The sequence below is a fragment of the Manacus vitellinus genome, unplaced genomic scaffold (genome assembly GCF_001715985.3).
Source record: "Manacus vitellinus isolate BGI_N305 unplaced genomic scaffold, ASM171598v3 scaffold_18_pilon, whole genome shotgun sequence".
In the NCBI taxonomy this organism is placed as follows: domain Eukaryota; kingdom Metazoa; phylum Chordata; class Aves; order Passeriformes; family Pipridae; genus Manacus; species Manacus vitellinus.
Genome location: NW_021939324.1, coordinates 11,397,850 through 11,415,957, shown reverse-complemented (window position 1 = coordinate 11,415,957; position 18,108 = coordinate 11,397,850). Strand labels below are relative to the sequence as shown.

At 39.1% G+C, this 18,108-nt stretch overlaps 1 protein-coding gene across 1 annotated transcript in view; it reads right to left on the bottom strand.

Moving 5' to 3' along the window:
- The window catches only part of JMY (junction mediating and regulatory protein, p53 cofactor), a 69,244-nt gene extending 51,415 nt beyond the window's left edge, over nucleotides 1-17,829 (bottom strand). Inside the window, 2 exon segments of the mRNA XM_029958988.1 lie at nucleotides 16,986-17,510; nucleotides 17,512-17,829. Of these exon segments, the coding sequence (XP_029814848.1) occupies nucleotides 16,986-17,510; nucleotides 17,512-17,829 (843 nt within the window).
- Between the last annotated feature and the right edge of the window lie 279 nt (nucleotides 17,830-18,108).

The following is an 18,108-nucleotide window of genomic DNA, read 5'->3' as shown; positions in this document are numbered from 1 at the left end:
GAACTTCAGGAACAGAAGTCATCCAACATGCTTTTGGATTCAAGGACTAAGTCCCTATGGATTTCATACATTATTCAAGCCCACTAGTTGTTTTAACCATCTAGTCTAAGAAGTCACCATCTACCTCAGCTCCTCTTTCTTGTGGCTAGTCCCTAAACCCAGGGCTGTCATACTCCAGCTTTCTCCTGCTTTCCCCCAGCACTATCAGAAAAACCTCCTGGAGTCCCAAAGCTGAAGTTATCCCTCTGCCAAGCTACTGAAAAACTAAATCTTTCTTCTCAAGCCATTCATTGCAAGAAGGGTCTCTATTATTAGCAGCAACTCAACCAGCACACTATCATATTAATTTCCTTTCAGTTGCTTATGCTATTAGTATCTTACTATTAAATAAATTTATAGCTTTGTTTCATTGTGAAACCCTACCACTCTACTAGGATGCAAATTCTAGAGGGTAACAAAACCCAACAACTGGAGAAAATTTAATCACCATTTAAAGGAGAGTCTTGGGTAAATTCACTCCAGGAACAGAACAATACAATGTAGGGAGTTTTTTGTTGTTGTTGTTCATAGACCATTCTTAAGGCCTATTTAACAGTTCTGATATTTTGGAAGATGGGGACAACTTTTCAGAAGCTGGAGTAAAAGTGTCAAGAAATGAAGGACCTTTACAATTTTATGACTATCAGTATAGTACAGAGACATCTCAGGGACACTAAAAGCCAGTAGATACTTATAATTAGTTGGTTGTTCAGCAAAAATAATGTCCATCACTGGAAACAGTAGGGATAAAGCAATGAACTATCAATACATTTCTGTGCATATAAAAGGTAAGTAAATGGGCATAACTTCAGTTCTATTTGGTCTATTGATGGGGTTACTCCAATCCTAAATCCAATCCTAAGTCTCAGTCCTTCAGAAATACCAAACCCTCAATTAATTAAAAAAAAAAAAAAAAACTCAAAAAACACTAAACAGAAGGTTATTCATATAGAACTACATCTATCTATCTATCTATCTATACACACACACACACACATATATATTCTTAAACTACTAACACTAGATAAGCTTCTCTTCCCTAAGGCAATGACACGTGCAGAATCTATTTCCTTGTTACTAATGAGGACTTTCTGAATGAAAATGGTGATGAAATTTCATTTAATCTGCAGTTGCCAAAAAGGACATAATGAAACATGAAAACTTATTTTGAAACCAAGAGTATCATCTAATTTGGTTTGGTGCAAAGACCAATGAGCTGTTATACAGGGATACTCTTCAAAACAGGTAGGAAGGTTACCAACTTGCGAGTATTCATGACATACAGCCCCATTACACCCATCTCTATCAACATCTTCTTCAGGCTTTTTCAATGTTTTCATGAAAAACATCTGGACATTGATCCTGAATACTGTGTTCAGTATTTTGTTCAGTGTTTTGGGCCCCTCACTACAAGAAAGACATTGAGGTGCTGGAGCAAGTCCAGAGAAGGGTAGCTCCAAGGCAGCTCTGGAGAAGGAGCTGGTGAACTGTCTAGAGAATAAGTCTTACGAAGCTAGCCTAAATGAACCAAAATATGTGAATGTTTTTGGTTAAAAACTGCTGCTCGCCCTACCAGCTACCAGGTGAGTAGGAAGCAGAAGCAGGTAAACTCTAAGTGCAATGTGCTGCCTACTTTTCTTTCTCTAAGAGAGATGGAGGTAAAGACCTACCAAAAATAAACAGGATTGCTACATACAGCACTTCTCAAAATGGTATGATAGCTAACTTACAGCCTCACTTGAAAAGGTGTATTTTCCTTTCAGCAAATATCCAATCTTCCAATGCTGAGTAGATCATCCTCCTGGGGAAGTTCACCTGAACTATATGAACTAACTATAAATATCAACTAAGTTTATTAAACAAAGGGAAATAGATGGTATAGCTACTAACTACAGCACTTGGAAATACCATTGTCAGCCCAATACAATAATCTTCCCTATGTTACGACCTTGCCTAATGCAGGCAGGAGTTGCTGTGGATTGTCCTAACAAAGTACTACTCCTTCACTAAATGTACAGTTTGTCTTACTGGTGTTTGGTTTTTTTGTACTAGAGGTTGCAGTCAGGTGGAGGTCGGCGTCTTCTCCCAAGTAACAAGCGACAGGGCAAGAGGAAATGACGTCAAGTTGTGTCAGGTTAAGACTGGATAATTTCTTCATGGAAAACGTTGTCAAGCATTGGAACACGTTGCCCAGGGAACTGGCTGAGTCACCATCCCTGGGGGTAATTAAAAGAAGTACACATGTGGCACTTAGGGACATGGTTTAGTGGTGGTCTTGACAGTGCTACATTAATGGTTGGACTTGGTGATCTTAAAGGTCTACTCCAACCTAAATGTTTCTATATACATAGTTTAAAGGAATACAGAGCTATTCTCTCATTTTTGGAACTGACGTGATTACCAATCACCTAGTCTTCACCAACACAGTGTGGTATGAACAGAAGACTGATAGGTACTTCTAGACAGAGCCTTGTAAGCCTGATGAAGAGTCCAGGCTGCTTTACTGCCACGAATCTGAAAGGGGCAGTGACATGGGAAGTAGATGGTGCAAAACTGGCTACATACAGCAACTCCCATTATAAACACAATCTGATGGAAGCTTTCCTGTTCTGGATCAAAGTCAGCTGAAGCATTTTTTAGCTGGCTGACATCCAGACAGTATTCAGACTACTAGATAACCATAATGCTGGGACTAGCACAGAATCCACTGAATTCATAAGGTCTTAGGGCAAACCAGCCCCTCCACAGACTCACAAGTAGTTTGTTTCTATACGTTCCAATTTTCAGACAGGCAGTATCTCAATGAGTACCCAGCCAAATGTCTAGACCAATCTGGTTAGTTAAAACCATGCAGTTTTCAAGGTGTTAGCAAAAAATACATGAACAATTTTGTTCATGTTCTATGCCCCAGTGAAGACTAGTTCTCAGCACATTCAGTGTTACTGCTCATTTACTTCAAGTCTCAGTATGAATCTTTGACTTTCACAATTTTTAAATTATATTAAAGCAGTGGGTGGAGGAGAGTAGACTAACATCCTGACTAGTACAGGCCTGACTAGTGCTATACCCACTGAATACTGCATTTATTTTAAGAATCATGTTTCACAAATGTTATATTGTTCACAACTAAATGAATCCATGTCTTTTAGACAACTAGTATGCAGATACACTCTAACCAGCAGGAAACACTTTTTTCTTCCTCTAATTTAACAGCACATATATTTGAACCATATAACAAAGGTTATTTCTTCTTTCAGTATTTTTTTTAAAAATATTTTGTCCATAAAGCTTTAAAAGCTCTACAGCAGAAAGTATAACTATGTGCAAGTTGACCTCAGCTGGGAGCATAATCCAAAGCCTGACTTAATCGATGAAGAATCAAGTCTTAAATTTCCTTTGCTATTACTCCCAAAACTTTCACTGTTATTCCTATTTTATTTTGTGCATTTTATAAAAATATTGCAATATGACACATATTCATTTTTAGATAAAACCAGCAATAAAGATCTTCGTAAGCTTCTTCACACTTTTGGAATAATAGTAACTACAGAACACCCTATTTTCCTATGAATTTAGATTCTTGGAAGCCTGACAGTATTATTTGCCATTTCCAGGGAGAATTCTAAAGATTTTTAACTGAAGCAGCATATTCAGTATCACAGGTAAAAAAACCTACAGATAGCTGTTGTCAGAGAAAAGTACAGTACTGCAGACAGAATAGTTTTTAGATACTCCATCCTTCAACCAGAACAGCAGTCCTAAGAGTAAATACCAAACCCTCCTGCTGATACACTTGCAATAGTCCATAATGAGCTTCAGATGAGTTATAAAGTAAAGCTACAGAGCACATAAAATCTGTAGGCAGAATTTTAGCAACTGAACTTAGACTGCAATTTTTTTGCATCAGAACGTGCTTAGAACTGCTTCTCTTTTTAAGCTATCTTTAAACAAACAAAAGAAGTTATTGTTAAAAGCAAACACACTCCCACATGTCCTGGCAATGAGCAGGAGTCTTAACTACATGAAATCTTTACTATAGGCAAACTGCTTTTCTCTCTCTTACACACATGGTCCTGTACTTTAACGTCACAAATTACTGTTAGGTTTTGGATGCCCTTTCGAAGACATTCAGCTTTCTGTTTGCATGACTGCACTGTCATCAACAATCCTTACCTTTGCAGTATAAAAAGACCACTTGGACTACTGTAGCAGTAACAGACCAAAACCTGACTCTCCAGCACACATCTAAAGTGCATTTTACTGCTGGGGTAGAAATCATCGAAGAGAATATGAAATATGGATACAGAAGGCGGAGCGGGGAAATGGCATAAATAAATTAGATAATATTGACTAGCATGAGAAGTACTTGAACCAGTGCTACAATTGTCTCACCTGTTAAGATTAGAAAAGATATAAAGAATTTAATTCCATATTAACTTATTTGGAAACAGCACAGCAATCGAACACCAATTAAGTGGACGAAAAGCCCAATTTTTTTCAAAGAGACTTCTGAAAACAGGGAGTTGGAAGTGTACACTGATGCACCACCAAGGTTATTGTCTAGATTTGGGGGGAGTTTTCTAAATGGTTGTTAAAGTAAAACTGAGCTAATTCAATAATCAAACCAAATGCACACATAAACACACATAACAAGTTCAAAGTCTGCAGTTATTCTAAGAAATAAACAGCAAACACACATGCGCACAAAACAAAACCTAGCAAAGATACTGGAAAGCAAAAGACAGGGTGTTTAAAACACAAAAAATAAGAAAAATTCCATAAAATGTGTCTTCTAAGACTCTGAAGAGCTGCTAATATGAAGTGAGCCGCATTTTTCCTCTAAATCCTATTTAAAACAGTCCTTTATCTGTGTGCAGAGAGCCTGTGTACCTCAGTGTGCAGAGATGTATTGGGTGTAGGTGCCAAGGTTTTTTGTAGTAGGGGAGCTACAGGGTTGGCACCAATGGGAAGATGCCAGAAGTTTCCCCATGTCCAACATAGCCCATGCCAGCAAGCTCCAAGATGGACTAACCACTGGCCATGGTGAAGTCCATCAGCACCTCTGGGATTACATTTAAGAAGGGGGAAAGACTGCTGGCACAACAACAACTACAGCCCAAGAGAAGAGCAAGAACAAGTGAGAGAAACAACTCTGCGTACACCAAGGTCTGTGAAGAAGCAGCAGCAGGAGGTTCCCTCAAGCACTAATGTAGAGATTCTCCTGTAGCTCATGGTAGACCCCACACTGGAGCAGCTGAATGGGCCCTGAAGCAAACTGCCATTCCATGGAGAGCCCACGATGGAGCAGGCTCCTGGCAACCTGTGGCCCCACTGACAGAAGAGCCCATGCTGGAGCAGTTTTCTGGCAGGACCTATGCCCCCACGGGAGACAGATGTTGGCACAGTCTGTTCCCCAAGGACTGCACGCTGTGAGATGGACCCACACTACAGAATTTCATGAAGGTCTGTCTCCTCTGAGTGGGTCCCCATTCTGGAGCAGGAGAAGAGCATGAAGAGGAAGGGGAGGTAAAGACAACATCTGATGAACTGACCACAATCCTTATTCCCTGTTCCCCTGTGCCACCTGGGGAGGAGGCAGAGTAATCAGTAAGAAAGTTGAGCCCAGGAAGAAGGGAGGGGTGGTGTTTTATGATTTGGTTTTATTTGTCATTATCCTACTCTGATTTGATTGGCAATAAATTAATTTCATTTCCCTAACCTGAGTCTGCTTTGCCTGTGACAGTAACTGGTGAGTGATCTCTCCCTGTCCTTATCTCGACCCATTAGACTCGTCATTTTCTTGCTGACAAGGGGAGTCAGAGCAGCTTTGGTGGGCACCCAGTGGCCAACATCTACCCACTACAAGAGAACACACCTGAAGGCTACAACCAGGACACTGCAGATTGCCTGGTCTCTTTTCCCTCATATCAGTCATCCTCTCTTATACTTAGGTTAAGAGCTCCTGGACAGTAACAATTACTTTCGTCAAGTTCATTTACATTGCCTACGAAAATGAACTTCATTTCAAGATGCTACCTATAATTCCATAGAAAAGGACAAGAACTGAACTAAGAAAAACTAAAGTAGTATTTTAATGCAGCCAACTGAGCCAAAACATTACTTCCATGTATGCAGTAATGATGTATGCATCATTACTGAACAATGCAACTTCTCTCCTCCCACACAACGTTCTAAATAAAAATCTCTGCAGAACTGTATGTATATATATAACTTGTTGGAATATCACAAGGCTCAGGCATAAAGCTGCCAACTCTGACAACAATGTATGGCACACTAAATCTCTTCCTAATGCTCCAGAGGTCAACAACCAAAAACTATGCATCTCCTTTCCTGTAAACAAGACAAACGTGTAACACCATGTGTTTTTGTTTAAGATGGTACTTGCCTGGTCACTCTACCTTACTGTGTGATGTGCCTGCGCCACTCCCGAGTTAGACTATCAAATCAAATGAGTGCCTATAAAAACTAGGTATTTGCTTGAATTTCATATGTTACTTAGCATAGCCACAGATAAGCTACAAAAATCATAGTAAACAAGGGCTAATTGCATAAGAGTCTTAGGGTTTGGCGTTTTTTTCCTGTTAGTAACACAGAAATAGGTATTTATATGATTTGATGAATAAAATAGAACTGTTTATTTTATTTCAGAGTTGTTATGGCACTCTGAGTTATTATGGACTTCTTTCCTTTGGAAAGGGGCAAAATAACTAAAAGATAAAGTCACTAATGAATCACTGATCAGTTGGAACACAGTAACTCTGAACAGAAAGACTTCTAGGCAACACCTCACCCTGAAGGCTTGGCAAAGAATTTATTTTACACATGTCCTAATGAGTTCTAAGTCATTTTTTTTCTACAGGCCAGAAGACTGAAAACATACATACATAAGTGTTCATGCTGTGCCATAAAATACATTAACTTTTGGTCCACAGATCCTCTTCTTCTCTGCTTCTGAACTATGCTGTTAGGAAAGCATACTCAAGAGCATCAAAACTGACAACTGCCTAAGCAAAAAGATGTGCACAGAACAAAGATACTTACTTAGCAAGTATTAAAGTGCTAGTCCTAAAACCCTTCATGTAAGATTTGTGACGTTGGGGCACAGCCCCAGCCAAACACCCACCTCCACTAAAAAGTTTCACCCTCAAGTCAGCTCATGAGAATTAGATCAGCAGCACAGAATTAGTACTCTCAGCAGTTTTCCAACGTATTTGGCACAGCAGCAGATAATTCTCAAGGATCTGATAAGTCTACTGTTAGACTTTTAAAAATCTAATTCAAAGCAGGTAAAGCATTACGATAATACCAGATTCTAAGCACTGGTATGGGTGAATTTACTTTTTAAAGCTGAGCTAATGGCTTGCTCCTATCAAAAGGAGATTCCACTTCCTATACTCTCTTCCCTCTCTTCTTCCAACTCTTCTTCAGTTCCGTGTTCCTTCTGCTCTTACATGTCTCCATTTCACTGGCTTTGGTGAAGACACTTCAACAAACTAACTCGGCATCTGGAAGAAAGCTGTTTTTGTAGTTTCTCTTGAATTAATTTACTGAGATTTATTGAGTTGCATTGGCACACCGCAAGGACAGAGAAGCAGAACAGAAACAAACACAAAGCTGAAAGTTGAAAACACTAGCAAGCTCATGATCCAGTTCTTCAGCTCCCTTCAACAACCACCTTTAAACCCAAGTGACAGCTGACAGGTAACTCAAATGGCCCTCTGTACATCCTTTCAATGCTGTTAGAGTTCAACACTGTTTCAACCTCTACAGGACCTCATTCAACAGTGAAATCATGGAAAGGCAGATCTAAGAAGAAAACAGCATTTTGCATCACTGAATGTAATTTTTAAAGTTTCCAAGCTGAAATTATGGGCTTTTTTATTTAGAAGTTTACAACATATAAAAAAAGTTCACTAGAAAGAATATATTTACAGTCCACTATTAATAACAAAAGGCTAAATAAGATACCAAGAAAATCCTTAGATCTTGTATCATGCACATTTCTTTTCCTCCTCCCTTAACAGCAAATACAATGTAAACTACAAGCTATTAAATCACTTTCATAACAGAACAGTACTTAAGGCAAAAGGTATATTATATTAGCACTAGGTGAGCAGACTTGTATTCTGTCGTGCTAACTGTTTGGGTTGGTTTTACTCCTATTCTTATGTAGAAATGAATGTGAAAGGATAAAGAGTTTAAATGTTATGGAGAAATAAAATCCATGCACAATAAAGCAGCATGATAAAACACAGTTGAAATAATACATACCATTTAGCTACTAATTCAACTCTTTCAGAACACCTCCAATATGGCCAGTTGTTTTGGATTCTTTAACCTCCTCCCACATATGATTTTTTTGTTGAATTATACTACTCTGAAGTGACAAAATGGTACAACTTAAAATTCTAACATTTGATGATTATGAACATGTATCACAGTGAAAGCTGAAAAATTTGTGCTCTGAAGCACAGTGCTATTTGTAGAAAAATTACAAACTTCCAGAAACTTCTAGAACTAATCTACAGATTCTCTCCCTCAAAAGTTTCACAACTTTATACATTCATTTCTTTTTCTTCTTTTTTTTTTTTAAATTGCCTTACAACAGATATAAAACACAGTAAGTTCGTTGTTTGTTTTTTTTTAAGAAGAAGAAAGTCCTAATCAAAGCTAGTTTAAGCATAGGGTTCAACTAGAAGACACAATGAGGTTCCTTCTAACATAATGATCTATGATTCTAAGGTATTGAAAATCTTTTACAATACTCTCTCCCTGAAGTAGCTCAAAACAAGTCATGACGCAATACTGTATCATGAAAAGTTGTGCGACTACTAATTTTAGATGACCCACATAAATTATCTGCAAGTCATCACAAAAGCTAATTGATTATTTAAACAACGTTTTTCAACAGAAAAAAACTAAACCCATCCAGTTTCCTCACACTATCATAGCGTTTTTTCCAAAAGAAGGTCATAAACGCTAGCCTACAAATGCATTTTGAAAAGTACTGTAACAGTAGATAATGAAATTTTTTGCTTATTTTATGCATTTAAGAAAGCAAAGCTACTCAATTTCCTTTAAAACACAACAAAAAAGTTTGTTGGATGATTTTGAAAGTGTTTTATAACACCTTTCCAGAAGCAAATCCCTAACAAAAAAAGTCTGGTAAGTGTTAAGATTTGTCTGAAGGAGTAATGTTTGTCTGTCCCATATGTAACAAAAAAAAACCTCGTACCTATACATTTGATACTACTACATAAATACCACAAACAGAAAAGAATAGAAAGGAAACCCCTAAATAGGGTTTTACCACTGAAAGGTTTTTAATTGAAAGCAGTATCTGCCAAAATTTTTGCTACTGGCAAGTGGAGTCATGCAGATACACCACCAGTGTTCTACTCACATCTACACTCAATGGCTCCAATGATCATTTTCAAAGCCTAGCTTGCCAGGGAAGCTGTCTTCACATCAAAACACCTTTATGCCTACAACCAGAAGAGCTAACTCAAAAGTAAAGTCCAAACTGCACCAACGAGCCTTTAATAAGAGGTTACTAATAATAATGGCCACAGTTTATAGGAAAAAGCTAGTAAACAAGGAGACCATTTGCAGAGATGTTTCAAATTACCATCTATTACTCTGTGTTAAAATTCTTCATGAGGTTTTCAGATAAAGTAATAATAATCCAAATTCTTCAGAAAATGGAAATTGGGCTAGGTTCAAAAGCAAACTAATTAAAACAAAAACATATTTCCCTCATTAGCTGATACAACTTATGACTGGGAGATACTATGAGATCATTCAATTTCCTGCCCAACAAATTAAGACTGTTCTCTTTATTTTCATAATCCTGTCTCAAGTCATGAAAATGCTTAAACATAAAGGCTAACCCATATTCTAGCAAATATCACCATTACATTTCTGATGAGAGCATACTACTACTTCCCACGAAGTCACAACAATTCTTTCAATATTGTTCTTAAAACATTCTTGCATGTTTGCTATTGAAACAACACTGCTCTTACAGCAAGTATTTTCAGTGAACTATCCAAGATCTTGGTTTTGAATGGATACAGTGATGTTAGTATTATTAATAGTAATTAAATTAATTGTTCTAATATCCATTGGCTTCACTTCCCTTCCTCAAAAAACTCTTCACCTACTCATCTAGATCAGCGTACATTACACAGTTAAAGCAACAGCTGCTGACAGTCTCATGTGTCCCTTCCCTAGAAGGGTTATCAGATCAAGTACCAGTAGCAGGACAAAGCTTCTGGATACTGAATTTTGAACACAATAAATTGTTTACAACAGCAGAGTATATTATTTACAAGCTTTTACTACACAGCACATTAACAATAACTTGTGACATTTTAAAAATAGTTATTTTAACTCAGGGTTATTTTTGTGTTTGTTTTCTGGAAAAGAGAGAAGAAACAATGTAGCTGTTTTATTATTAGCAACTCCTAAGTACTCCAGTTGCCAACAAAAGTGCAAAATAGGTTCTAGATGCAGGTTCCTCTAAAGAGTTCAAGCCACGTTCGTTTTCTTCACTTGCTTTTGTATGATACTGAAAAAATAAATACAGTGTGGCATTACAGAATAACACAGAGTAACATTATAATATCACCAAATGTTAATAATTCAGATTCTTCTCTGAAGAAAATAAAGGAGAAAAAGGACTGTGCCAACTTAGAAGATACTCTGAATGACTAAAGCACCAGGCTCAACATTCCACAATCCCCCCTTATTCTACCACCTCTTTAGCCCATTCTTGAGCAACAGCTCAGATATATATACATATTAACTAACTCAGTGAAGTTGTGTATCTTTATAATATCATCATTCTTCTTCCCTCTCCTCCTAGCCTTTCTTCCTTCTCTCTCTGCCGTACTCCTGATGGCTAGGTTTTCATCTCTTGCAAAGATAAAGTCTGGCAGATATATCTTTAGCTGGACTGAGTCCTCACTTCAACTGAAGTCCTCTCCATGAACAGCAATATCCTGGTGGATTGCAATGCTATGTGTCTACCAATATTAAAAATGAACTGTTAAAAGCACATCCTCAGAAAGGAAAAAGTGCAACCATTTCTGAAAATCTTTGCTTCTCAATGCCTTCGTCAGCTCTGCAATAGCAGCATTTACATTTGCAAGAAACACAATCCTCACTGTCTGTCTGTAAAGTGTCTTGTCATGTTACAGAAAGAAATGTAAAACGATTAAATTATTAGAAACAATCTGTTTTAAATTCTAAACCTGCTTGTGTAATACTATCTCAGCCAGAAAAGGAGAGGACGAAGATGTTACTGGAGTAAGAAAACAGTTTTAAAAGGCATTTACCTTGAAGGGAGGACATTCAATTGAAGAGAAAGAAAACAATGCTGGGAAAAATGAGAAAAAATATGCAAGACAAAAGTAAACATGAAGAAAGGACAACACAACATCATCTCTAAAAGCCAGAGAAATGAAGTGAGCAGTGAATCCTGAGGAGCACAATGGGTTACAGAGTGTTTATTACATAGATTGTTCACAACTCTTCAAAATATTCTGTCATATAAAAACGCTGCAACTGCCTATCAACAACTTTAAACAAAAACCAGAGGAAAGTCTCTCTCTACATTTATGGAAACAAGGGGAATATCAAATAAAATAATGTGAGCAGCAGAAATACTCCCCCAAGTACAAAACATAAATGGTTCTTCAATCCCAGTTTAGGCAGCTAAACAGAGCATATACTGCATTTCTTTTTTTTTCTTTTTTTCTCCCAAATATTTGGATAAGGAAATTAATTATGAGACTGGCAAGCTGCTGTCTTCAGTTTCTAAAAATTAAGTCCAGGCTTACCAGCTAACTAATATTGCTATACTCTACAGAATGTACTCTTAATTTTCATGTAAGACTTAAGTTCTGTCAAGGAAAGACCTTTTCTCAATTTTTCAAGCAGACATCCTTTTCTTTATGTACACATAATTTGTCCACATTTTAAAGAAACGTACATTATTTTAAGCATTCTGATGTTTTCAGAGACAGCTGCAGTAGTCATTTTCAGCTAGCTCTAGTATTAGCTCAGTACTAGTTAGAGTAGTAATATCATGTAGGAGTCTCCTAGGAGCTTGGAGGCTACTTGCCTGTTCTACAGAGCATGCCCTACAGCTACTGACATATTTTATTTTGGTTAGTACTAACTTACAGTACTAGTTCAGTTAAACAGCCTAATTACAAAGAATTTCGAAGCAAAACAGTTTTACTGGAAACAAGAGTTAACACGACAAATAATGAGTATGGAAAAAGAAGCATTCAAACAAAAATAGCTTGAATTTCCTGAATGCTCAGCATTAGTCTTAACTCTGCTCCACTCATGTCAATAGGGAAAAAAACGCACAGTGTATCTTATTTTAATCTCCTGTGCTCCGATAGTGAAATCCAAACCAGTGTTCTGTTCTCCCCTGAGACACCTTATGTATCTTCTAAATCTAGCACTGCAGCTCATACACCATATTCAGTTATCTTTGCTTCTTGCATAAAAAGATGCTACATCGGTTTAATGGAAACACTACTGCTAACATTTTTTCTGTGCTACTGGAACACCGAATACTTTTTTGTAATGTTTCATATTTACTTTTGAATTATTTTTGAGTTTGATGTTGAAGCTCTCTTTAAAGTTCATTGTGCCTAGCAGTAGATCATTGAACAGCCATCAGGCACCTTACTTTGGGAAAAGTTCCATTTTTGGTACAATGCCCCACTATCTACCATATATACATTTATTTTAGAACTGAATACATATAACCAAAAGCAATGAAGTAAAATTCTTCTACTCAGAGATGATCCTGAATATTATTTTTCACTAAAATATTATAACAGGTTCAACAAAATATTGGATATTATTTATTTTTTTTTAATGTAAACAGAAATACGTGACAATATTGAAGAAATACACTTTGGAAAGTAACAAATGTGAAATTCCATAACCAATTTCTTACCACTTTCTGTGATTTGACAAACATATTTCATTCATTCAAAACAAAAAGAAAAACCTTGCCTACTGATGCTGCAAAAGTAATTTTAAAAAATCCTTGTATCTGATTTAAAAAGAAATTAAAGTGGTCATACAGCCTTCCATCAAAAAAAACCCCCTACATTTTCTTCTCATATAAGTTGTTACTGTAAAAAAAAAAAAAAAAAAAACAACCACCCACACCTATTTTTCCTTAGCCTTCCAGGTTCTTTGAATCAAAAGAAAATTAACCCAACCAACATAAGACAAAAGTTTTCAGGGCTATTCTCATGATTAGTAAATATAACACTACACAGGAGATGGAGACTAAAAATAGCAGTAGGTCCTCACTCTCAGGGCAGTCTCAATTCAACCACAGAAGATAAGACGCTTTCAAAATTTCTTCAGAATTTAATCATGCACTTTGAAGTGTTTGAACTTTTGTATTACAGTAATTCAAAAGAACACACACAGAACAGAGATACAAAATGGCCTTTGTCTGCCTCCAGACACTGGAATTCACAGATTTTATAAAGCACAAAGAAAACCAAAGCAAGTCTCTGACTAGTTTTATACCTGGCACTCAAGATCCTGTAGAGTATCATCCATCAAATTTCAGTCTGCCAGGGCAATTAAGAGCTATAAGGAACAGGAACATTCCCAGGTGCCATTAATTCAAAGATGCTGAATTACACATGTAATATACGGACAGGCTTCCCAAATCCTCAACTTGCTATGCAAGAACACACAATTAAGTATGTCTGTAGTATGACTAAGCCACCAAACCCTCTTAATCACAGTTGATACTAACACCACTTTTTATTCAGAAAAATCGTGACTACATTCAACCTTTTGAGAACGCAGCATGGACTAGGAGATACACCATCATCTTTGGTATTACTAAAGTCACAAAAATTTATAAACATGTACATATGGTCTAGAAAAACTCCTCTATATAGGAGGAACATAGGAAACGGGTGAGAGAAAGAGTACAGAGGTGAATGTTTTCTGCCTTCTAGACACAAAGTTTAAGATTTTGGAAAAACTGTCCAAGAAGCAGGAATCACAAATAAGGATTCAGCGATATACTCTCTATTGAAATAACATCTTTTTATCTTTTTATCTGAGCACGTGAGGAATTTTTTTAAGACAGATATAAACTTAATGAACAGGTTTTTACTTTAACATTAAATTCCTAAACTATTCCAAAATTAATAGTTTTATTTGAAAAAAATAGAAGACATGCTATTTCAAAACTGCAAATGAGGCAGAAGAAATAAATTCCAGGTCACACAGTTCCTCTACAACTATTTTACTTACTCATCTTGGATCTGTTTCTACTCGCAACATTCTTTGGGCTTATTAAGTTTAAAATTCAGACCAAGATCAAATTTACTATTACAAAGAGCAACAATTATTATCCGCTGTGAAAATAAAGTGGCTTGTGTGTAACTTAAGAAAAGTAACAAATGGCTAAGTAGGGGATGCTCAAACAAGGAACATGAGGCTTTGTTGCTCACTTTGCCTCCCTACCCCAAAAAATACAATCAACAGAAACTGCAAGAATTTCTCAAGTAATCCTCTGCTTAGAAAAATTTGACCTGGGAAGAAAAAGACATATATGACATAACTATAAACCACAGAGGTATATTTTAAGATGCTAAGTCAAGGTGTTGGGATTTCAAAGCTTGTCGTTAGCACAATTTTACATTAATGAAGACCCTCCACATTTCCTGTGCTCCTAGATATCATCCCAGTTACCAATGCTGCTCAATCACTTTCTTTTTTTCCCCAAAGTTCCTGTAAGAGACAAAATTGTTTAAAATTGCATAGATTCCTGCAATCAACTAACAGAAGATTTCAAGCACAGACGGAAAAGCAAATTAAAGAGGGACATAAACCATGGATTCAGCAGGTCTGCTTTAAAGTAAAAAAACCCTTTACTTCAGAAATACCAAGCACTACCCATCATCCGCTGCTTCATTTGTTTAGAACTGCAGTGACAAAGAGTATCGGTATTTGCTTAAAAGAAAGACATTTACCGTAGACCAAGCAAACCCTCAACAGGTAAGGAAAAGAGAAACCTGAGAGCCAAAAGGGAAAGAGTGGGTCATTCCATTGGTTTCTTTTCTTCAATATGAACTACCTTTAATTAAAGAAGGATCAACTTACACAACTGACAGTGACAGAAGTGCACCTGTATTGCCTTTAGGTACACCACTGGACTGGTTACCATGGGAAAGGATTGTAGTCAAATGCATACATAGGCTCTGCCATTTTGTCTGCACCAAGTTCAGAACACTAACAGAGAATAAGATGTTGCAGTTTATAGATCTAGATGGATAAAGCTTGCACTGTATATCGATAACCAATTTATTTTTTGCCAATAGTACTGCTGCTAACGAAATAGAAATTAAGATTCTCCAAGAAACAAATGGTTCTTGCTCAGTAATTCCTAATTAGCATTTCCTCAAAAACACCACATGTCTCAAGTTAAGTACCCAGTTCCCAAATTTCAAATGTTTAACGGGAATTTCCCTTGTCCTGCACAGCTTCTTTTAAGAACTGCTGAGCTAAAGGCTAAGTCTAACCTAAGCGTACAGTCCCAAGTATTCATGGAGTCAAAAAAAACAGTGGAAGACAATATGCTTCCATATTCTGTGGACTAAAACTACTGCTGAAAATTCCCAGACTAATAACCAGTTGTATACCCAATATCAAGAATTAATTCAGCCCTTTAAATAGACATGAAAAGAAAAAGAAAAATCAGAATTACATACCCTAACGCAACAGTTTAAAAATAAACTTTTACCTAACAATGCTATAAGTTGGACGTTCTTACCATGACAATTTTCTCATACTCTAACTCCAGTCACCAAAGAAAAACTCAACCTGAATTCTACAAAGACAAAAAATTATGCCACGAAAACAGATAGCAAGGAGATATGCTTGCACTGCATCGCGGAAAAAGCAATCGCCACTACGCATTTTTGAACACAATGTTGGTAGGATACATGCAGGTAGCTGAAGCAGCCAAACTTGACTTATATCCATACAATAGTATTAATGTGCTGTCTGCAAAAATAAAGAATTGCCTAACGTGATCCATACTCACAGTCACATCTAGATAGATCCTGTTACATTCTGGACCAAGGCCACTGAAACAAAAGAACAAGCGTAATGTTCTCCTTTTATAATGTGGAAATCTGGGTCCTCATATACCTCAGTCCACGAAGACCGAGAAAGTTGAAAAATCCCCACACGCTTATGCTACAAGTTAGTTAGCAGGAAATCCTCAACTATTTTGTCTAAACAATACAGGGTACGGGAAAGACATGGCGTGTCCTGAAATATCCAAGTCTTGACAGACACTACCAACAGCAACACAGTAAATAACCGCTAGGGTCAGACAGCTTGTTTTTTTAAAATCCTCACTCTAGGAACTTATCTGCTGAACAAAAGTTGTACTTACTCCAATTTCACTGGAAAACGTCATCTCACTATATAAATACCAGATTCAACACCCAGAGCTTACAGGAACCTAGAATTTCTTGGCCTCAAGTGTCTAAACTGCACTGCCAAAACAACCACCACATGTTGCTGCTTCTATTTAACAGAAAAATTCAGACCCCAACACATCGTCGTCCAAGGCAATACAAGAACAAAAATATGGGATCTTGCCAAATCCATCATATACTTGTTCAAAAACATCTACAATTGCACAGAATAAAGTACTGAGCCACACTCAGATTCTGAGTACGCAAATCTGCACCTTTTTAAATCCTGGTCCCAGAGACCTTGGAAAGGTTAAGCCTCATTTTCTCACTAAGGAACGGGACAACAAGAAGAAGGAAGACAACGACTGAAAAAAGATGTCACAGATTAAACTAAAGGTGACACCAAAGTGGAGACATTTGGACCAGTCTCACCTCTTGGATTCGCCTGCGGGCCCGCTGCAGCACCTCCTCGTACCCCTTCTGTCGCAGCTCACTCAGGCTCTCGTAATACTCTTCGGGGTCATCGGTCTCGGTGAAGAGCACCTGCGAAAGGATCTTCCAGCCACAGGTATCCAGGCTGTGGACCAAGTAAACTTGCAGCTTGTAACAGAGAGCGTCCATCTCCTGCTCAGATAGTTCCGGGGCTCCGAACAGCACCGTCCACATGCCCGACGGCTCTTCGGGGAAGGCAGGCAGGTAGGGCTCCAGCTCCGAGTTCACCGAGCACAGCTGCTGGTGCACGGCCCGCAAGTCCTGGAAGGAGAAGAGGCCGGCCCAGCTGCACTCCTCCCCCACGGGCTCGGCGTCGGGAGCGCCCGGCTCGCCCGCCCGCGGGGGCGAGGGTGGCAGCGACAGCGCGGCGGCCGCGTCCTCCTTCCCCAGCTCCAGCACCTCGATCTCCTCGGGGGCACCTGCCGCCTCTGGGCCGCGCTGCGGCCTCCGCGCCGGGCTGCCTTTTGGCGCGTAGCGGACTTCTGGGGACAGCGCCTCGGCCCGGGTGGGCGCAGCCCCGGGGCGGGCCGCCGCGTCCCTGCGCGCCGCGGGCCGACGGCCTTGGAGCGCCGCCGGTCTCGGGCCGACGCGGCGCAAGCTTCGCGGAGCGCGCTGCGCTGGCGCTGCGCGTGCGGTTGTGGCAGGTGATGGCGAAACTTGCCCTCGATCTCGTTCCCAGGCCACGATGAAGGCGATACTTGTGCTTTCTCCCGCTTCCTGAAGGCGTCGGCCTGACGGCCACCCAGTCGGCCTCCAGCGTCTCCTCAAAGGCGAAGGCGGACATGGCGCCGCGAAAGGCTCCGCACACGGAACACGCCTCCCGCCCTCTGACGCGCTACGTCCGTCAGCCGCCCCGCAGCCCGCGCCGACTCACGCCCACTACCAGCCATAACATAGCGGCCGGGGGGGGGGGTGGTGCGCTGATTCCCCACCGAAGGGCGGGGGGAGGAAGGGCGGAGCGGACTCGCCTCTGCCCGCTGCCCGCGCGGTCCCGCCGGTAACCCAGCGCGACAATGCCCGACGCCCCCGCGCAGGTACCGGGCGCTTGCTGTCACGTGGGGCT